The 22775-nt window shown below is 41.6% G+C and overlaps 1 protein-coding gene across 4 annotated transcripts in view; it reads right to left on the bottom strand.

Annotated features, from left to right (window-relative positions):
• Rp1 (RP1, axonemal microtubule associated) overlaps positions 1–22775 on the bottom strand; it is a 462084-nt gene that overhangs the window by 48434 nt on the left and 390875 nt on the right. For all 4 annotated transcript variants that reach the window (XM_063288395.1, XM_039110769.2, XM_039110770.2 and 1 more), the window contains one exon: positions 17631–17850. In XM_063288395.1, the coding sequence (XP_063144465.1) occupies positions 17631–17850 (220 nt within the window). The remainder of the gene's footprint in view (positions 1–17630; positions 17851–22775) is intronic.

Genomic DNA, 22775 nt, shown 5'->3' with positions numbered 1-22775 from the left:
GTGGTTTAGGTATAAGAGTAATTGTGACTTCATAGAAGGAATTCGGTAGTGCTCCATCTGTTTCAATTTTGTGGAATAGTTTGGATAATATTGGTATGAGGTCTTCTATGAAGGTCTGATAGAATTCTGCACTAAACCCGTCTGGACCTGGGCTTTTTTTGGTTGGGAGACCTTTAATGACTGCTTCTATTTCCTTAGGAGTTATGGGGTTGTTTAACTGGTTTATCTGTTCCTGATTTAACTTTGGTACCCAGTATCTGTCTAGGAAGTTGTCCATTTACTGCAGTCTTTCAAGTTTTTGGAATATAGGCTTTTATAGTAAGATCTGATGATCTTTTGAATCTCCTCTGAATCTGTAGTTATGTCTCCCTTTTCGTTTCTGATTTTGTTAATTTGGAAGCACTCTCTGTGTCCTCTCGTTAGTCTGGCTAAGGGTTTATCTATCTTGTTGATTTTCTCAAAGAACCAACTTTTGGTCCTGTTGATTCTGTCTGTGGTCCTTTTTGTTTCTACTTGGTTGATTTCAGCTCTAAGCTTGATAATTTCCTGCCTTCTACTCCTCCTGGGTGTATTTGCTTCTTTTTGTTCTAGAGCTTTTGGTGTGCTCTCAAGCTGCTGACATATGTTCTTTCCTGTTTCTTTCTGCAGGCACTGAGCGCTATGAGTTTTCCTCTTAGCACAGCTTTCATTGTGTCCCATAAGTTTGGGTATGTTGTACCTTCGTTTTTATTAAATTCTAAAAAATCTTTAATTTCTTTCTTTATTTCTTCCTTGACCAGGTTATCATTGAGTAGAGCATTGTTCAATTTCCACGTATATGTGGGCATTCTTCCCTTATTGTTATTGAAGACCAGTTTTAGACCGTGGTGGTCTTATAGCACGCATGGGATTATTTCTATCTTTCTGTTCCTGTTGAGGCCCGTTTTTTGACCAGTTATATGGTCAATTTTGGGGAAAGTACCATGAGGAGCTGAGAAGAAGGTATATCCTTTTGGTTTAGGATAGAATGTTCTATAAATATCTGTTAATTCCATTTGGCTCATGACTTCTCTTAGTCTGTCTACGTCTCTGTTTAATTTCTGTTTCCATGATCTGTCCATTGATGAGAGTGGGGTGTTGAAGTCTCCTACTATTATTGTGTGAGGTGCAATGTGTGTTTTGAGCTTTAGTAAGGTTTCTTTTACGTACGTAGGTGCCCTTGTATTTGGGGCATAGATATTTAGGATTGAGAGTTCACCCTGGTGGATTTTTTCTTTGATGAATATGAAGTGTCCTTCCTTATCTTTTTTGATGACTTTTAGTTGAAAATTGATTTTATTTGATATTAGAGTGGCTACTCCAGCTTGCTTCTTCTGACCATTTGCTTGGAAAGTTGTTTTCCAGCCTTTCACTCTGAGGTAGTGTCTGTCTTTGTCTCTGAGGTGTGTTTCCTGTAGGCAGCAGAATGCAGGGTCCTCGTTGCGTATCCAGTTTGTTAATCTATGTCTTTTTATTGGGGAGTTGAGGCCATTGATATTGAGAGATATTAAGGAATAGTGATTATTGCTTCCCTTTATATTCATATTTGGATGTGAGGTTATGTTTGTGTGCTTTCATTCTCTTTGTTTTGTTGCCAAGACGATTAGTTTCTTGCTTCTTCTAGGGTATAGCTTGCCTCCTTATGTTGGGCTTTACCATTTATTATCCTTTGCAGTGCTGGATTTGTAGAAAGATATTGTGTAAATTTGGTTTTGTCATGGAATATCTTGGTTTCTCCATCTATGTTAATTGAGAGTTTTGCAGGATACAGTAACCTCGGCTGGCATTTGTGTTCTCTTAGGGTGTGTATGACATCAGTCCAGGATCTTCTGGCCTTCCTAGTTTCTGGCGAAAAGTCTGGTGTGATTCTGATAGGTCTGCCTTTACATGTTACTTGACCTTTTTCCCTTACTGCTTTTAATATTCTTTCTTGATTTTGTGCGTTTGGTGTTTTGACTATTATGTGACGGGAGGTGTTTCTTTTCTGGTCCAATCTATTTGGAGTTCTGTAGGCTTCTTGTATGCCTATGGGTGTTTCTTTTTTTAGGTTAGGGAAGTTTTCTTCTATGATTCTGTTGAAGATATTTACTGGTCCTTTGAGCTGGGAGTCTTCACTCTCTTCTATACCTATTTTCCTTAGGTTTGATCTTCTCATTGAGTCCTGGATTTCCTGTATGTTTTGGACCAGTAGCTTTTTCTGCTTTACATTATCTTTGACAGTTGAGTCAATGATTTCTATGGAATCTTCTGCTCCTGAGATTCTCTGTTCCGTCTCTTGTATTCTGTTGGTGAAGCTTGTATCTACAGCTCCTTGTCTCTTCTTTTGGTTTTCTATATGCAGGGTTGTTTCCATGTGTTCTTTCTTGATTGCTTCTATTTCCATTTTTACTTCCTTCAACTGTTTGATTGTGTTTTCCAAGAATTCTTTCAGGGATTTTTGCGATTCCTCTCTGTAGGCTTCTACTTTTTTATTAATGTTTTCCTGTGTTTCTCTAAGGGAGTTCTTCATGTCTTTCTTGAAGTCCTCCAGCATCATGATCAAATATGATTTTGAAACTAGATCTTGCTTTTCTGGTGTGTTTGGATATTCCATGTTTGTTTTGGTGGGAGAATTGGGCTCCGATGATGCCATGTAGTCCTGGTTTCTGTTGCTTGGGTTCCTGCGCTTGCCTCTCACCATCAGATTATCTCTAGTGTTACTTTGTTCTGCTATTTCTGACAGTGGCTAGACTGTCCTATAAGCCTGTGTGTCAGGAGTGCTGTAGACCTGTTTTCCTGTTTTCTTTCAGCCACTTATGGGGACAGAGTGGTCTGCTTTCAGGCGTGTAGTTTTTCCTCTCTACAGGTCTTCAGCTGTTCCTGTGGGCCTGTGTCTTGAGTTCACCAGGCAGGTCACTTGCAGTAGAAAAGGTGTTCTTACCTGTGTTCCGGAGGCTCAAGTTCACTCGCAGGCTGCTGCCCTCGAGCTCTCTGCAGTGGCAGCAACCAGGAATATCTGTGCCGCCCTTTCCGGGAGCTTCTGTGCACCAGGGTTCCAGATGGCCTTTGGTGTTTTCCTCTGTGGTCCGAGATGTGTGCAGAGTGCAGTCTCTTCTGGTTTCCCAGGCGTGTCTGCCTCTCTGGAGGTTTAGCTCTCCCTCCCACGGGATTTGGGTGCAGAGAACTGTTTATCCTGGTAGATCCCTTCAGGTTCTGGCAGTGTCTCAGATGCAGCGGTCCTGCTGCTCTTGGGCCCTCCTTCACAGGAACCCAGAGGCCGTATACAGTTTCCTCTTGGGCCAGGGATATGGGCAGAGGTGGGCAGTGTTGGTGGTCTCTTCCACTCTGCAGCCTCAGGAGTACCCACCTGACCAGGTGGTGAGGTCTCTCTCCCACGGGGTCTGGGAGCAGAGAGCTGCTGCGGGCCGGGATCCACGGGTTTGGGACTCCCCGCCAATATCTTTCAAAATTCAAAGTCTCTTAACTGTGAACTCCACTAAAATACTTTACTACTTCAAGAGGGAAAAATATCAGGGCATGTAGAGGGCCGCAATAACATTTGCCACCACTAGATGGCGCTGGCTTCCACTGTGCCCCACGTGGAAGGCCGGGATAGACTCTGCCATTGCAAGATGGCGCCAGCCTTTGCCGCGCCAGCCGGCCCCCTTTCAGGAAGTTAACTGTGTGCATGTACAAGAGTGCCTTCATGCCAGGTCTTTGCCCACTCCGGGGCGTGCCTAATGAGATCATGGTTAAAGCAACCAATCAGGTGTGGATGCGCGGCACTAGGGGGTTTATAAGCGCACCATGTTGGTGCGGCCGGGGCTTCTCCTTAAGATAGAAATAAAGTTTTACATATAGCAAGGATTTCTAAATGTCCGTGTGCTTCTTGCCGGCGGGAGGTCGTGCGCGGGACAATTGGTGCTGAGAACCCGGGACAGAAGGCCACATCATCGCATTGCCGGCGCTACGGGAAGCCTCCGTTTCACGGAAGAAATCCAGAAGCTGTGGAATGCAGGTAAAAAACTCTGAGAGACTATGTTTAGCCTTGATCTGCTCCAGCTCAGTCCCTGCCGGACGCGGCAGATGCCACTATGGTTGCTCTGGCAACCCTCGGGTTGTTTCTATTTACCTTTGAGTTTCTAGTTACCGCCAAAGGGCGTCAGAGGTCGCGTCGGAACTGCCCAGCTGTAACAGCAAAGCGGAGAGCGTTGGGGGAAGGGCGAGATGGCACGTCAGAAACAGGGTTAGATAACAAATTAAAGAGCTTAAAGGGAAAAGGTGCATCTAAGAAAAAAAGCCCTTCCAATACGGAAGAGAAAGATTGGGGAAAGAACGCCCCGGGTGAGAAGGGAGGAGGTAAAACGAACACAGTATTTTGGGAGAAAAATTTTGTCTTTGTGCCTGTTAGAAGTGTGCTTAAGGTCCGGCGCCGGCTCTGGGGACGCCGCGGCGTCTCTGCGCTGACTCGACAGCTTTATAGAGTCATACTGATCAGATTTGATAGAGGCAGACCACCTGAAAATTTATTCAGGAGAATCAAACAAAAGGACATCTCAGTGCCCATGCACAGCCTGATAGAGTTAATATAATTGGGTTGTGAATAAAAATATTCAGGGCTGTGTTTCACTTCCATACCATTGGCAAATGTCGGTCGTGCCGCTCAGATAATATATCTCAGTATCTTACAGGAATTGGGTTTCAACACGTTGATGGACTAGTCCAGGAATTGAGACAATCCATCGCCCATATCAACTTCACCCGAGTGGATAGTCACCGTGAACACCATCTGGCTTTTTCCCTCTTTGTCTATTGTTTGTCTCTGGTGCACCAGGATGTCCCCATGTCTGTCTGTGTATGTCTGTGGTTTTTGTGTCTCGTTGTTTAAATGTTTTATGTTTCATGTTCAAAAGAAAAAATGGTAAAAACTTTACCTGCTGGTCGTGCACACCTTGACTTGGTTTTAACTCGTTTCAAAAAGGAACAAATGAATAAAAAACAGTTTCAATCAGGTTTTTGGACCCCTGTGCCTGGAGCCAGGTGTCTAGATTAGCTGGAGAAGCTGCCCAGAGGCTAAGCGTCTACACGAGCTGATCTTAAAAGCGCCAACAGCTTCTTCATACAAGAGTTGATAGCTGTTTCTCTTAGAAAAATCCCTGACTTATTACTTGACTCAACTGGTGACAAGGTGCTTCTCTTAAAATCATAGCTAAAAGGGTAAAAATGGTGTTTGGTCTAAATATTAAAGATAGGTGTAGCCAGTTCAATTTTGTTTCTCATTGGTTTTAAATGTATAAATATGCTCTACTTGCCTTGGTTATGGACTATTGGCTTTCAAGTTATTGGACATGGTTAAAAAGGTATAATATTGGTAACAAAAGGTTGACATAAAGTTGGTAATCTGGATGAAGTCATTCTAGATAACATGTGACATGGGCCAACCTAGGGAGACAGGTCTCAATTGAGTAATGTTTTTATGGAATTCTTATTCTAGGAACAAGGCTTCTAAAAGAATTTAGGACATTGTCCCTTGTTGAGGTATTGGAGACCACACCATTGTGTGTCCAAATGTAAGAATTGACAGTCAAACTTTGTAACATAATAGATAGACCTGGGGTGCCTTGGAGACTAGATTGTTTGTTGGAGGTTGAGTTTTGCTTTCCAAAGTTGTGGCTTGCCCTGAAGTTATCTGTATTTTAATGCTAATTTCCACTGCCCGGAGAACAGCTGCCTAGTCACATACTCAGAACTCAGGTGACCTTGTGGTGGTGCTCTGGTGTTACAAGGAGAATTTAAGGATTGTGATTAAGGATCGCTAACGTTACACTAACTCAAACTTATCTTTAATTAAGGAAAAATCATACAGGTAGAGATTGTTACAAGGTTTACAAAGGATTGATGAGGTTTTGGAACTTGTGAGAACATTACAGCCAGTTTACTTATTTCAACTGCCATTTCAAGATAGATCTAGAGGATTGATTTTGAGTTTTCTTTTCGTGAGCTTGCTTACAGTTTTAGAGAGCCCATAGAGTGATATCATTAAAGTGGCTAATAGCCTTATATTATACAATTTTGTTGCTTCTTCAGTGTAAGAAGTTAGAACTTAAATCTTTCAATGTATATAGAAATTTTTACTACAAACCTTTGCTCTTCAAATGAACTTTAATATTTGGCGAGTAGCTGTTACACTACTCTGGATAAGAATATTTGAAGCTAATTTTAAGCTACTAAAGATATGTTAATTGGCTAAGTACCTCACTTTACCAGAGGACTTAGGTCTTTCTTATGCACATTGGAGATAAAGCTTCAGCTGTGTTAGTACAGAGTTGTGGACTGGAGTCATGGAAGTATTTTGAATAGAAACCTGGTAAAACATATCTTATTCCAAACAACAGTTAATTGGTTACTACTAAATACTGATATTTGGCCTATTACATATATAAATTTTTCAGGCAAAATTGATAATTTTACTCTTTACATGCTTTTGTACTTCCTGCATATTTGTGCGTACAACCCATAGGAAATGCACTTACTGTATTTATAGGTGGTTCATCTAATGAAAAGGCTACATGTATGATTGGATCACTTGTTTATTCTCTTGAGTTTCTGCTGCTTCAACACAGATTATTAAATTCCGTAGTTTAGCCACTGTTTTTAAATCAAACTTTCTATTCAAATACTGATAGCCAGTGTGTGGCTTGTGGTTTACAATTGATTTCAATTACTTAATGCTTTATTAGAGGCAAGTTTTCTACATGAAATCAGTGAGTGATTTCAGTGTAAATGTCTGACAACTCACTGTCCCTTCAGTGCTCTGGCTCAGACAACTAAACAAAACCATAGACCCAGCTCTTTAAAAATGGTAATGGAGTTGATAACACACCCTCACGAAAAGAGGAAGACTCCATTTGCTTACTTTCAACTCCCAGCTTCACCCTGACAGCTCAGGGATTTCTAGTAAGACTGAATCTGGACAATATTTACAAGATTTGACATTTCTAATTAATGCTTATGTTTAGGTAAATAAAGTTTGTGAGGTGCTAGAGAAATGGCTTAGTGGTTAAGAGCACTAAATACTGTTCCTTTATAGGACATTTAAGAACTCAAACTGGATTGCCTGGGCTCTTTAGCAAGGGAGGACAAGATACCAGACAGATTATAGTCCTTACATAAGAACAATTAGTGAAAAAATCTCATTCCTTATATATCCAATACAATTATGCTGGAGACAATAATTTGGTATACAAGTCAATTTATAAATACAAGTGATCAGTGTCCTCAACTTAATCCTCGAGGACTTACCTTAATAAATAACATCTTTATTATATCTTAATAAATAAAAAGGGGGAGTTATCCCTGTATGCTAAATAATGCTCCTTTTATTTCAATTTTAAAATTTTGGATCCCAAAGTTTATGGCACCCTACAACTAGGCATACTTCTGCCTAGGTGAAATAGAGAGATCCACTTATCGACATGTTCCTGTCCAGATATTTTATATGGGGAAGAGGGAATGTTTGTGTTTTTTCTACAGGATGCTACAAGAGTGTGCCAGCTGCCTGAGTGGTTGCTGAGACTTGCTGATCCTGGTTATTCAGCTGTCCTGGTTCGGGTCCCTGGAGTCATTCCTCTGCCCTGAGAGGAAGATAGAAGATTCCCCTTCATCCTTTGTCACGACAGAGATTTTGCCGTTGCTGCAGTCAGTGTTACCGCTACGTGTGTCCCGTCCCACTATGGCCTGCTCTCTGACCCCCTGTACACTGCTGCTTTCTGGAGAAGACTGGACTCCAGCCGTTGCTGCCTCCTTCATTTTCCCTGGTGACTCTTGCTGCCTTAACTGGTCATTTTACAGACTGTAGCTTTACAGGAATGCTACCTGCGTAAAGCTACAGTGGACTGGGGAACTCTGTCCTGGTTATACAGATCTCAGAAATGGTTCCATTGCCTGCTGGTTGTTCCAGAGAAGAATGACTGATCCTGAACTGTCCTGGAAAAGACCTTGACACTTTCACTGCTCTTGTAGCAGCCATTACTGCTGCAGACATTGTGTCTGCAGTGTCTAGAGTTATCCTCCCCCAATCTATTGTTAGACAAGTACAGTGGGTGAACTTTCTGGAGTAGTTACTAACAATTGGGAATTCTAAATTTTATTATAAGAGCAGCTTGACTACGGTCCTTGGTGGTAACAGCTGAGGAGGACCAAATGAGGTGCCCACTACTTATCGGGAGTGGCTCTGTCTGGTGCAGCCCAATGCTGTGGATCAGTGTTCATACTTGGTTGGTTTGCAAACTCAGATCTCAACAGTAACGTGACAAGGCCGTTATTCACTCAAGCACTTGTGGCCATTGTACTAGGGGCCTCCCCTAGTATTTGGTTATCTTGCTCAGGAATTAGTCTGTATCTGAGTTCTCTGCTCCTGCACCCCATGGATCTGTGGGTCCATTGCACTGGGAGGAGAGGGACGCTCTCTGTATCTGAGTTCTCTGCTCCTGTACCCCATGGATCTGTGGATCCATTGCACTAGGATTGAGAGAGACTCAGTGATCCTTTGATCAGCCCTTGCACATCACTGAGGTTTCCTCATTGCACGCGATAGGGTGATCATGACTGCTATAAATTATATAAATTATAAGGGTGAGATGTAGAGGGCCGCAATAACATTCGCCACCACTAGATGGCGCTGGCTTCCACTGCGCCCCATGTGGAAGGCCAGGATAGACTCCGCCATTGCAAGATGGCGCCAGCCTTCGCCGCGCCAGCCAGCCCCCTTTCAGGAAGTTAACTATGCGCATGTACAAGAGTGCCTTCGTGCCAGGTCTTTGCCCACTCCGGGGCGTGCCTAATGAGATCATGGGTAAAGCAACCAATCAGGTGTGGATGCGCGGCACTAGGGGGTTTATAAGAGCACCATGTTGGTGCGGCCGGGGCTTCTCCTTAAGATAGAATAAAGTTTTACATATAGCAAGGATTTCTAAATGTCCGTGTGCTTCTTGCCGGCGGGAGGTTGCGCGCGGGACAAGGGCACAGTCACAATCAAAAGCAAAATCAAACTCCAACCATCCAGTGTCTGGAATCCACTCACAATCTTCTGGTCTCTTCAAAGGACTTGGGTCACTTTTTCAGCTCTGTTCTTTTTAGCACACACCTTGCCTTCTAGACTCCAGCTGCCAGTTCTTCACCACTGCTGCTGTTCTTGGTGGTCATCTCATGGTACTGGCATCTCCAAAACACTACTGTCTTCTGCTACAGCTAGTCTTCACCAATAGCCTTCTTCATGGTGCCAAGTCTCAACTCCTTTGCATGACCCTTTCAGTCCTAGGCCATCAATTGCAACTGAGGCTGCACCTTCACCAATGGCCTTCCGTCGCCTCTTACAGTGCCCAGCCTCAGCAGCTCTTCATGACCCTTTCATGCTTTCAAAACCAGTACCATCTGGGTGACTCTTACCCATTACCAAGTCCAGCCACAGGATGAGGTACAACCTTAGTTATCTTTAGAACGCAGCTCTCAAAAAACACTTCCCAGAAGATTTCACCTCGATGATGCTGCTCTCTTCTTAATCAGCACTAATTTCTTAGCTCCAGCTGACAAGCATTAAAACCAGCCTGTACAATGTATTCTCAGATATAAAAAGCCCCAACCCCCAAACAGGTCCCACCATCACAGAAGTTGGTTTTCATCCCAGCATTTCTCTTGTTTCTTAGTACATGTTGGACCCCAATTAACCTTGGGCTTGTCTTAGGCTCTCAAGGGCTGATATAGTGGATCATAACTTGGCTTCCCATTTTATGACCATCTAAGGCCTGCCATTAAATACCCTCAGGTATTAATGAAGAAATATGTCAGACATGGAACTATAGCTAGCATTTTTCAACCTTTCCACTAGACACTGATGAAGAAAGTTCACCTGATACATTTCGATTAAAATGCTTCTTCATTTTCATCTTTGGACAGCATATGATCCAGAGAGATAATTCACTCCCTTTCTACAATCCTATCCAACTTGTTTCTATTTATAAAAATCATGATTCAATCCATATGTAAATATCCTTCTAGAGTTGGTGACATAACTCAGAAGTAGGGTTATAGAGCCAGGAGCTGAAATATTTGCCTACAGGAATACAAACCCATCACAACAAAGAAGACGAGAGGAGGAGGAGAGTCCTCCGGCTATATCCCTAATGTTACAGATTTTCATTCTCCTGATACAATAAATAACTCAAATTTCCTTAGCAAATGATTCATGAATCTGTATCACTGGGCAAGTGCAACACATTCCGGGACTCCATGCTATAAAACAGTGGTTCTTAACCTTCTGAATACTGCAACACTTTAGTCCAGGTTGTGGTAACCCCCAACCATAAAGTTATTTTCATTGCTACTATGTAGTAATTTCACTACTACTAATCACAATGTTTTCTGGTCTGAATCTGTGTTTTCTGGTGGTCTGAGTTGACCACTGTGAATGCTAGGAACAAATACCACTACTGATCAATAGAACTTCTAGAATCCCAGACCTTCAACAGCTCCTTATGTAGGAAATTATCCACTAAGACTATTTAAAATAGTTTACTGCCCAATTTATAGATAATGCCCTTGTACATTCTCTGGGCCAGTGAGCCTCTGTTTGTCAAACTCATCTCAGTACCCTAATCTCCTCCTGTGGAACGAGCTCTGGATATGTTTCAGGTTCTTGCACACTTGGGTGACTTGACCTATAAATAGGAAAGTCCAAACAGAAAGCCAGAATGCCAAAAACTATCATTTATATCCCCATTCTTGTCTTAGAAAATACTGTATTTTAGTGGATACAGTTTTTTGTTTTTATACTTTCTTAATAAGAAAGGAGCAAAAAAACCATAATTTTCTTCAGAGAACCCTCCTCATTTGTAGTGATGCCCAAATATATCTTTGTGATACTGAATGAATTTGACCTGCAGGCTGTTGAGATGGACCTCCTTTCTGCAGGGAATCAGTCCTTTCTACATATAAACACCTACATTGTGCCACTCCCTGCAGGCTGTCAGAACAGCAGAGAGGACAGGAAAAGTATCCCAGGTGAGCCTGGTATCTGGGTGAATCCACTGTTCATCAATAGCACTGTGCTTTCTGAAGACAAACTCTTGGCCATAAACCTCTGGGCCCAATATTTATTTTAATTTTACTAATGGACTGTTTGAGAGCTTTATCTCCTGTCTCCAAGAATTAAGATTTCTCAGCACTTACTGTGTAGTGATCCTGTTGACACAAACAGTGTAAAAAAGCAGAGCTCAGAACAGATGGTGAATGTGAGTCAGAATGTTAAAACATGTGCAGTTGTTCGCTTTCAATCTTTCTGAAAGGTGCACAAAAGAATTTGGGGGTCTAGTATATCTTCATGTATTTATTAGTTGATTATTTCTCTTGTTGATAAAAAGAAAATGACAATTGTAGAGAAAAATGAAAGTCAGATGTAAAAGTAGAATTCCTCACTGTTTTGTAGAGCCTTGTCAACCAGGATGAGATCACTAAAAATCTCATTTGTATTTGAACGTGGAACATCTGGCCATCTAGGCTTTACCTAAGGCAGGACATCAGGTGGACAAACTGGACAATGGCCTTGGGGTTCCAGCATAGTAAGCAGGACTTGGCAATAGGTAGGAACACAAATAGGACCTTGACTAACATCACAAGGACTACCACTGATAGGCCTAGCCAGCTAGGAAATCTATGAAGGATTATAAGAAGAGAAATGTTATTTCATTGTGCTCCATGTATTTTCAAACAGGTTATACGAATGCCAAAGCATTATATATAGTCCCTGTTCTCATGAGAGCAGTTAAATATTCTCAAGGAAGGTGGCAGGGAAGTCATTGGAGGGAGTGGGGCAGGGGAATCAGTTGAGTAACTACCATATGTACATCACATGTTCCTTCAGAAGCTACAGGGTAGCTGCAACCTATATTTGTCTGGAATAGATCCAAAGCCCCGAGTTGTTCTGTCACAGTCATTCATGCAACCAGTTTTCCTTTCAAGACAAATTCTGTCTTGAATGGTGAATCGTGTGGCAATAACTTGAGTACAAAGATTCTGGATACCTCATTTCTTAAGGCTTTGAGAATTCTGAAAACCTGTCTAGGTTCCCCCCAATAACAAAGCTGGGGACAGAGATCGGGAAATGAAGCTGGATTAATCCCCTGAGTCTCCAAGGTCTCATGGGTGAAAAGGTCTGTCTTACTGGGGGACCCCTATCTACCCTAGGACATAAATAGCTGATAAGACAGAAAAGAGATGGGAATAAATGGGAAGGGAAGGGAAGGGAAGGGAAGGGAAGGGAAGGGAAGGGAAGGGAAGGGAAGGGCTTAGCAATGTTAGCAAACTTAGCCCGGCCATCACCTATGCCTTGCTGGAGACGCCTTGCAGCCCAAACTTTTCCTCACTTCTTAGTATTATAAGTGGGATATTTTTAATTGCTCAATTTTTAAAGTATGTTTTAATTAAAATAAAATTATATCACATTTTATCTTCTCCCTCTACTCCTTCTATGCACTTGCCTATGTACCTTCCACTCTCGTTGATAGCTTCATTTCCTTTATTTTTGTTACACATGTGTGTTTGTGTGTGTGTGTGTGTGAATAAAAGTTTATGTGTGTGTTCACAAGGATGTCTACATGAAACCTGCTGAGTCTTCTTTCGTTAATTGTGTGCTGTAAGAGTAGTTCTGATGCTGAAGTCCAATTCCCCAATTGGGTCTTGATCTCTCGGTAAAAAAGCCATGGGCTAATTGCTGGGCAGAAGGTACAGTTGGGACTTGTGGTCTTGGGAGGGAAAAGGAGACACACAGAGAAGGAGAAGGGGACATTCACCATGCCTTAGAGAGAGGAGAACCAGGCAAGGTCTCAGGGGAAGCAATGGGCTGTGGCCACTCCTATAGGTGGATGGTCAGAGATTTCTAGCAGAGACTAGATTCAACTGACCAACTAAGTCAGGGCAGGTGGGAGGAGCATAGCTAAGAGTAATGATAAGGACACTTCCAGGTGGGAGATAGTAACATCCAGCAATTATGCCAAGTTGAAAATGAACAGCTCTGTGTGTGTGTGTGTGTGTGTGTGTGTGTGTGTGTGTGTGTGTGTGTGTGTGTGTGTTATCCATGGATTCAAAAGGATCTGAGAGGGGGTGGGGGTGGTACTGTGGCCACTTCTGGAACAAAGGCAGGTAGTGCAAAACTATAGACAACAGTGTGTGTATGGTTGTAGGGGTGAGCATTTTGCATTAAACAACAGATATGGAGGCTCGTCCCTGAGAAAGGCTAATCCTCCTCTTCATAGCAGTCTCTGTTCCCCAGTCTTTTGATTAGGGAAGGATCCAGCAAAAGTTCCCTACTTCCAATGGAAATATCCTGAAGCAGATCCTGTTTGACAGTGTTTTCATGTGGCCTCTGGGAGTTACTATTTATGTTGAGCTCGCTACCTTCCCTTGTGCCCAAGTCCAGCTTCAAACTTTCCTTCACCTCAAGGACGTGACCTCAAGCCTCACCGTCCTTTATCTTCCATCTGCTCAGAAGATAGCCTGGAGCTGGAGCTTGCACAGTGACCACAGTGAGCTGAGTTGCTGTTTTTAACCAGCCTTGGGCACCCCTGCCAGGTTATTAACTAAAGATCCTTAAGGACAACAGACCAAGGGCATTCAGCTAGTCCTTGGCACTGCTCTTTGCCAGCATGGAGACTATGAATAAATCAGAGAAAGGCATGTAACCAGCTGAATTTGGCAGTGCTCACCCTGGGAGTTAAAGGCTCTGGTCCCACCAGCAATCTAGGTTCGGCCTCCAAAGAGTAGTGATTTATAAACTACTGGTACCGAGCATCCTGACTTTTAAAAATGTTCCAGTAATCCTTTGAAAAGGAGAGGCAAAATTTCAGAATTAATGGGCTCAGAGCGAAAGTACAAACCTCGTGGAAACCACTCATCATGTGGCACTAAATTAAAAAGAAAAAAAAAATCACTTTGTCCTGAGGACATGATATAGACTAGGAGCTAACTCTAAGCTAAATATTAATCATTTATTTTAAAAAGTTCTTCTTCATCAACCTTTCTTAAGTTCTTGATCTGACTGCGATATGCTTTGACAGACAGGTAGACAATCTTAAAACTATTAAAGATCAGAGCTCCTTCCTTCTCCTCTTGATCTCAGGACACAGAAGCCTCAACTCAGCAGTCCATAGCTGCTATGGGCTTATTTGATATCTCACCAGAGCCCATGAGACACATGAGGAATGCTCCAACCAGGTGACACTCAACATCAGACAGCTTGCTGGCTCTCAGGTATCAGTTTCTACTTAATTCCTAAATATTGAAATGACATTAGTCTTTCATCTTAACTTTTTAAATTATTCTTCTCTAAATGAGTAGATTTTTTTTTCAAGCTTGGAAGGGAGAAACTGGTTTGATTTGTTAGAAACAGAAAAAATGAGAATTTGTGTCATCTTAGAGATAAGTTCCCATAATTACCTAATTTTGCTGGAAAAGAAGCCTTAAGAATGAGATAGTTTGCTTCCAATAAGAAACAACCCCCAGAAGCAGGGAGTAATGGATGAGGCTTCATTAGCTAGCTTGGGGAAGGTGCATGAGACATGCTGAGCCTTACTGATGGCCAAGTTAAATCAGCCCCAAATCAATACTCCACTTAAAGTACAATGCAGTTTCCTTCTTACATTGTATTTTTAACACTCAAAACTGCTTCACACAATTTTTTACGTGTAGCAAATTGTGAAATATGCCAACTAGTGGCTATTGGGAAAAAACACAAAGTAGTCTAATAAAATTTAAGTAATAAAGTTCATCAAAAAACAGTGCTGCCTATAACATACATGTGGAAATATAACAATGGAGATGCTAATAAGATATCCCTTGTTTCTCATCAAAGACGTAGGTCTAAAATTCTTCTATGTATCTCTTTTCTTTTCCTTTCTTTTCTCTTTTTTAAAATAAAAGTCAATTTTGGACAGGTGTTAGCATTTGGATGAGTACAATACTTAGGCTTGTGTTCTACAGAGAACAAACACATTTCAACATATCATGGACCTTATGATGTCTATTAAGTCAACATCCTCTTAACATCCTGGTATTCTACTGTGATCCTCATGTGATTCCTGTAAGGCAACATGAACCAGCAGAATCTGGAGATTTGTGATTAAATTAGACATGAGAAGATTAAAAAGATATTTTGCAATTATCGAATTAATGCAGATATGGAAAATTGGTGTAAAAGTTTTCTATTCTCATTCTTGCCATTTCTAGATTAGCTACTAGACCATGCATTTCTGGTATCCAACCATGTTTTCCTGCCAGGTTCAATCTCATGGGGACTGAGTCTGTGTGTGAACCCATACCAGCTAGTGAACAGAAAAGTGATGGAGAGGAAAATGGACTTTCTTCGTAAATTTAAAGGAATAAAAGATGAAGAGAAGTGGCAGGAAGATGACTTCATCTTGGGAGGGGTAGGCTTAAAGTATCAGTGAACCACATGGCAAAGCCTTTAAGGAAAATGGGAAGGAGTGTTCATTAAGCCGAGCACTACTAAAGGTAGGAGAGCAGAGCATGTTCCTAAGAACAGAGATCTTATTTGAATTGTCAGGGCCCCTCGTGCTCCTCCACCCTAACCCCACGAGGTACTTGTTCCTTGTGAACCTGCATGCTCTTATCTCCAACGGGGCTGGATGACGAAGTGGGCATTAAAAGTCATGGACTGGTAAGCTGTCTACTGGAGTAATGGGCTCCAGGCAAGCAGATCAAAGGCTAAATATAGAAGTGTTTCTACTGTGTAGACCTAACAGTAGAAATTAGGAAGAAGCTCATGTCCTGGGAGGAATAAAGCATTTAAGACAGGTACTCAAGGGGGAAAAATCAAGGAAATATGAATAGAAGTGGGAAAATAAAAGAGAGAGGAAACAAAGAACTAGGTTCAACTCATAGAACAAAAGTCACGTTTGAAGAAATATTTAGTGACAATGATGGTGGCATTGGCTAATTTTTTCTTGGCTATTATATGCTAGGAATACTGATAAATAAATTGCCCTTTATACTACCACTGCCATGTTTCATGATCTGAAAGTCATTCTGTGATATAAACACTGTTTTTATACCTATTTTATACATGAGAATGCTTTTGTCAACAGCAGGTTGACTTACCCAGACCAACACAGACAAACATGACACCACAACAAGACAAAAACCCAGTCAGTATGGTTCCAGAAACTCCAGAAAATTCTTTAGAATAAAGAGAGTCAAGTATAAAAACGAGGTCTGGAACACTAAACACACACACACACACACACACACACACACACACACACACACATATTCATATGTTCTCATTTTCTAACATAATCACATACACAAATAATTAGTAGACACACAAATGTATAGTCATGCACATATGTACATAAAACCATATGCACACAAACGTAATAAGCATGCATATGTACATATACATATATACATTCTCTTTTATCTACATAACCACTTAAATAATTGTCATTGAGAGAAACATTTCAGTACAATATTGGGCACGAAAATCAATATGATTATCAGAAACACAGGGAACAGAGAGGAAACATTAAGGCAGGTTATGAGTTCATTTTCAGGCAGTGTGGTGGTTTGAATGAAAATAGCTCCCATAGGTTTATAGGGAATATCACTATTAGAAGATGCCTTGTTGGAGTAGAGGTATTCTTGTTGGAGAAAGAGTGCCACTGGGAGCAGGATTTTAAGTTTCAGATGCTCAAGGGAGGTCCAGTGTCATTCTCTCTTCTTGTTGCCTGCTGATCCAGATCTAGAACTCCCAACACCTGTTCCAGTTCCCTGTCTGCCTGCATGCCACCGTACTCTCTGCCATGATGATAATGGACTAAACCTCTAAACCTATAAGCCAGCCCCAGTGAAATGTTTTCCTTCATAAGACTTGTAATGGTCATGGTATCTCTTCACAGCAATAGAAACCCAAACAGGCAGCAACGACAAATATTTAGTAAAGTGTTCCTGAGCTTATGATTGCTGACATTTATTGGCAAAGTATAGCTAAAAAGAAAGTCACATTTGAATAGTAGCAAAGGCCTTTACAAAATGAGGTGATCATATATACAACCATGTCTCTGTCTCTGTCTCTGTCTCTGTCTCTCTGTGTGTGTGTGTGTGTGTTGTGTGTGTGTGTTTGTGTCTGTATTACTTTGAATAAACACAAAACCAACGTTTCCAGGCAGGGTAGGAAGATCTCAACACCTGTGTGTTATGACTGCAAGCTACTTGGTTTTGTACAACTCAGGAACAAAGCAGGGTTTCTTTTTTTATTTTGTTAGTTTCAAGAAAATTTAAACATAATAGTTTATGTTGACAAATAAAGATTATAGGAAACTCTAATTTCAGTGTTCATAAAATATTGCTTTCCTGCAACATCCTTGCTCTAGACTGTGTTATCTAAAGCTGTGCCTCACTGCGCCAGAAGAGCTGTGAAGATCTGACAGATAATTTCATGGCTCATAAAGTATAAGATCATGTAGTGTCTGGACCTTTGTTTTAAAAAAGGGCCACTCCTATTCTAAATGATCTCAATTACCTTTGTTGTGAAAATAAACTCTCAAGAAACTACTATTACATACCTGGAAGTGACCCTCTGTGCGCACTTAAGATGGGCACCTCTTTCCATGTGTCCCCGTCATCTTCACTGTCAGATATCCAGGAATCAACAGTTAAACAAAGTAGCTCACATGTAGCCATGTTTTCAAGTATAACTTCCTCCACATACCACCTGGGATTCTCCCCGCTGTTGTCGTGACCAATGCGTATTTTGTAGATTTCACCAATATCTTTAAGGTGAATCTGGAACACAAGAGGAAAAGGGAAATAAAAATCATTGCCTCTTGTTTGATTTTTTTTCCAAACGGCAAATTTGTGCTCAGTTTGAACTCAATATTTACTTTAAAATACACACAAACACACACACACACACACACACACACACACACACACACACACACACACGTACTACTTACTAGTTTCCCTTATAACCAGCTATAGGTAATAGATGAAATGATGTTCAAGACTCAAGTGAGATGCATATCCACTGAGCACACAGAAACCTAAGTTTAACTACTTCTTCTTTTAAGCAACTCTCCCATAATTCATTTGCAAAATGAACAAATTTCAGATTTTACTGATACTACTACTTGTTTCTGAGACTGAAAGGAATATAGTAATTGAGTTATTTGGCATGATTGGTTGAATTCTGCTGTTAAAGTCAGAACTTGAAGAACAGAAAGGTACTTTAATCATGCGGCATTGAAAGAAGCACAGAAACTGGATTCCCAACAGAGGTGTTTAGTTAGATAGCTAAAGCACATCTCCCCCAAGCACCCAGTGAATTGATAAAACAAATAATTACACCTATTGTTCACTATCCAGAAAAAAGCAAGATCTTTCTTTTGAAAATTACTATAGGGCCATATTTAAATTTTGATCACTTATATTCTTCACTGTTTTATTTATTTGCCATAATGAATGACACCAATGTTAAAAACTTAAAACAAGGCACATTTTTTTCTCTTGTTCCATGAAACTGAATTCTGTGCACTGTGGCTCAGATAAGTCTTCCCTTTAAGACCTTACAAGGCACAATAAGAGTGTAGCTTCAACACATGAAACTCAAGAAGGATGACCAAAATGGGAATGCTTCACTCCTTCTTTAAAAGGAGAACAAGAATACCCTTGGCAGGGAATAGGAGGCAAAGTTTAGAACAGAGGCAGAAGGAAAACCCATTCAGAGCCTGCCCCACATGTGACCCAAACATATACAGCCACCAAACTAGATAAGATGGATGAAGCAAAGAAGTGCAGGCCAACAGGAACCAGATGTAGATCTCTCCTGAGAGACACAGCCAGAATACAGCAAATACAGAGGCGAATGCCAGCAGCAAAGCACTGAACTGAGAACAGGACCCCCGTTGAAGGAATCAGAGAAAGAACTGGAAAGCTTGAAGGGGCTCGAGACCCCTTATGAACAACAACGCCAAGCAACCAGAGCTTCCAGGGACTAAGCCACTACCTAAAGACTATACATGGACTGACCCTGGACTCTGACCTCATAGGTAGCATTGAATATCCTAGTAAGATCACCAGTGTAAGGGGAAGCCCTTGGTCCTGCCAAGACTGAACCCCCAGTGAAAGGAATTGTTGGGGAGAGGGTGGTAATGGGGGGAGGATGGGGAGGGGAACACCCATATAGAAGAGGAGGGGTAGGGGTTAGGGGGATATTGGCCTGGAAACCAGGAATGGAAATAACAATCAAAATGTAAATAAGAAATACTCAAGTTAATAAAGATGGGGGGGGAGTGTAGCTTCAAAAGGCTCTGGAAGCCTCCAATCCTTTCTGGCTATTGCCAGATCCATTGCTTATGTTATGATGAACCCAATCATGAAATTATACTTGCTGCTGCTTCACAAATATGTTTGATATTGTTATGAATCATAATGTAAATACCTGTGCTTTCTGATGGTCTTAGGTATGATCCCTGTGAAATGGTAGTTTGGCCCCTAAAGGTTTCACAACCCACTAGTTGAGACATGGTGTTCTAAGAATATTAGTAACTATTGCTTTGTCAATCAGAATTTTGTACTAATAACAAAGAAAACATATCTAAATCTAATTTAATCTAATGACAACTGGAGAGTGATAGGTTATTTTCCTGCCACTGCCAGTGAGCCAATTCAACCCAGATTAGATTACATTAAAGGCTGTAGATTGTTGTCTTTATGAAGGTGAAGGAAGGCACGAGATAAAGCTAGACCTGTGATTGAGCAGTGAAAAAGTAAGGTGGGCACAGAGTTTTGAAAGGAGGAGAAAGAGGAAGAAGAACCAAGATGGTGGAGGAGGATGACCCATATCTGTGTAGCCTTAAAGGGCCACAGGTAGTTATGAATATTTCATAAGGGATAGATTTTTATAGGACAATTAGCCTTATGTAGCTGGGCAAATCCTACTAATTGGTTTAGAGTTTATTGTGTGGACGTTTTGTGGGGTGAGGATTTACTGGTATAAATCTGATTGCTAAATTATAAGCTTATTGAGTTTTGATTTTAACGGATTACTAGGAGTTAGGACTATAACCACAGGGGCAGATGCTGGGAATATGAGCAGAGTTTGAAGCAAAAGAATTGCAAGAGGGCAGGGCTGTTGCCGGGCTCAGAGAGTAGCTGGTGGCATCCTGGGATGGAGATTGGGAGCTTAGCAGTTGAGACACTTTCAGACTTAGGTGAAAATACCCTTCAGATGTCATGTGATCCACCAAAACTGGCACTAGCATGGGTTGGTAGATTTTTTTTAATATTTATCACTACAAAAGGCTGGTTTAGGACTAATGAAAAAGAAGTGGCCATAGGGAAAGGGAGGGAGGGAGAGAGAAAGAGAAAAAGGGTATCCACTCAGAGAGAAAAAGAAGAGAAGGGGAGAAAGAGGAGGAGGAGGAGGGAGAGAGAGAGAGACAGAGACAGAGACAGAGACAGAGACAGAGAGACAGAGAGAGAACAAAATGTCTGAATTATAGAGGGAGGAGCCTCTGGGGGAAAGTTTAGGGTTGTACACAGGGTATGCCAGGTAGGGAGTAAGGAATTCTGGGAGAACCTGGAGGCATGGTCTACTTTGTAAAATATGCACCTCAGTCCCTTGCTCTGGTCTGAACCCAAACAAAAAGATCAAACAAAAACTCACAGAAGTAAGAATCGGTAATATTGCTGGTAAAAATAAATGCTTGTAAATGATTATGGAAGGATGTCGTGATATGAACACTTATTTTCTGTTATAAGTGACTGTCCCCTGAGCTACCTTGAGTATTCAGGTGTGTCCCCTTGCATAAGATCTTTCCTACTGGGCTTGTTGACTGTTTAAACCCCCATATTTGCTCCAGGTCGGAGAAGACTAAAATGGGGTCTTCACTGTTATGTGGAAGTCCTAGTACCTACAGAGTTAAGGTTGCCCGGGTACAGCCTGCCTGGAGAGAAGAAGCACCCACACCCTGTAAGCAAAGGACCAGACTCAGCTTGGAGAAGGGTTCTGAGAGAAGGGTGTCTGGAAGCAGTTAAAACAAACAGCCTGTAGTCAAATGGTGGATCCAAGCTGCTCTCCTGAAGACATCTTTCCCAACTACTTTCTCTCAACTCTGCTCTCTCTCTCTCTCTCTCTCTCTCTCTCTCTCTCTCTCTCTCTCTCTCTCTCTCTCTCTCTCTCTCTCTCTTCCCCCCTCCCTTCCTTCCTCCCTCCCCGCTACAGACAGTTCCACAAGCGGTTCTCTCTTGCTATTCTAAAATAATTTCTGAATTGCTCATCTCTTGCAGACCATAAGCCCAGTCTTTTATTTTACAGATCAATCCAGTCATTTACTTCAGATTTCTTTTGGTTATCTTATAAATCAGTGTCCTGTGATGCCAGACCTTAATTCTTAGGAGACAGCAAGCACCCATGTTCTTTTAACATTGCAAAAGAAATCAGAGATCTGTTTGCCTCTGTTAAACTCAGATGGTAAACCAGCTGGGTGGGACCCAGTCCTAAAGTCCTGAAGTTACGATTTCTACCACACCTAAGTCTAACCTTGCTCTGTCCCAAATGGACCCTGAGTTTAGAAATCTGCCTGCATCTCAACGTATAAACAAAAAACACAGCTGGGTGGGATCTTTGTGATCACCATTTCCTAAATTTCTTTATCTCCTTTTTTATTATCTTTCTGATAATTTGGCTCACAGCACAGCTGCTTCTGTTCCTTTACATTTGTGAAGCCCCTCGTAAATCATATTGCATCCTTACTTTTTGAGAAATATTTTTGTTTTGTTTTGCTTTTTAATTTTTATTGTTTATTTACATTTCAAATGTTATCCCCCTCCTGGTTTCCTCTGCAAACCCTCTCTCACCCCCTAACCCCTGCTCTTATGAGGGTGCTCACCCACCTATCCACTCCTGTCTTACCACCCTAGCATTCCCTTATGGTGGGGCATCAAGCCTCTACAGGATGAAGGGACTCTCCTCTCATTGATGCCAGATAAGGCCATCCTCTGCTACATATGCAGCTGGAGCCATGGGTCTGTCCATGTATATTCTTTGGTTGGTCCCTGGGGAGCTCTGAAGGTTCTAGTTGGTTGATATTGTGGTATATATTTTTAAACCCATTTTTTAAAGAGTTCTTTTTCACAGCATTAAGAGCCATCCTGAAGGTCCCTGCATTTACCATTTTGCTAAGACATTAGCCAAACTTCTGCCTCCTAGACTGCTGCTAGCCAAACTTCTGCCTCCTAGACTGCTGCTGTCTCTGATTGTCATGGAGTCATTAATGTTAGCCGGGAGGACATTCCTGGAAGGGGGAAAGTAAAATATGTGCATCATGATACACACCAGCCTAACACCACAGCAGCCATAGACTCTCATGAAAGCCCATGACTACTGGTCCTGTCCTAGAAGTAGGAATCAGGTCATTCTGTCCCAACCAAGGCCATTCAAGACATGGCATAACTCCAACTAGTCACTGCAAGGAGCTGGATAAAGTCATTGGTACCTCAATGTTAACATTGGAGTTGTGCCTCATTTTGTAGTCAGCACCTTAGGGAATGGAGTAGCTGTTGTTGTGTCTCTACCATGGAAGAAATTTTAGCAACAATTACCCACATACCACACACACCTGAATCAGTTCATTCCAACCAGAGGTACAGGGACCACATCACAGGCTAATGGGATAGATTGCCCTTGAATGTCTTGCATGTAATTC

This window comes from Rattus norvegicus, chromosome 5 (assembly GCF_036323735.1).
Source record: "Rattus norvegicus strain BN/NHsdMcwi chromosome 5, GRCr8, whole genome shotgun sequence".
In the NCBI taxonomy this organism is placed as follows: domain Eukaryota; kingdom Metazoa; phylum Chordata; class Mammalia; order Rodentia; family Muridae; genus Rattus; species Rattus norvegicus.
Note: the sequence above shows the minus strand (reverse complement) of the source record. Positions and strands in the feature narration are given on the sequence as shown.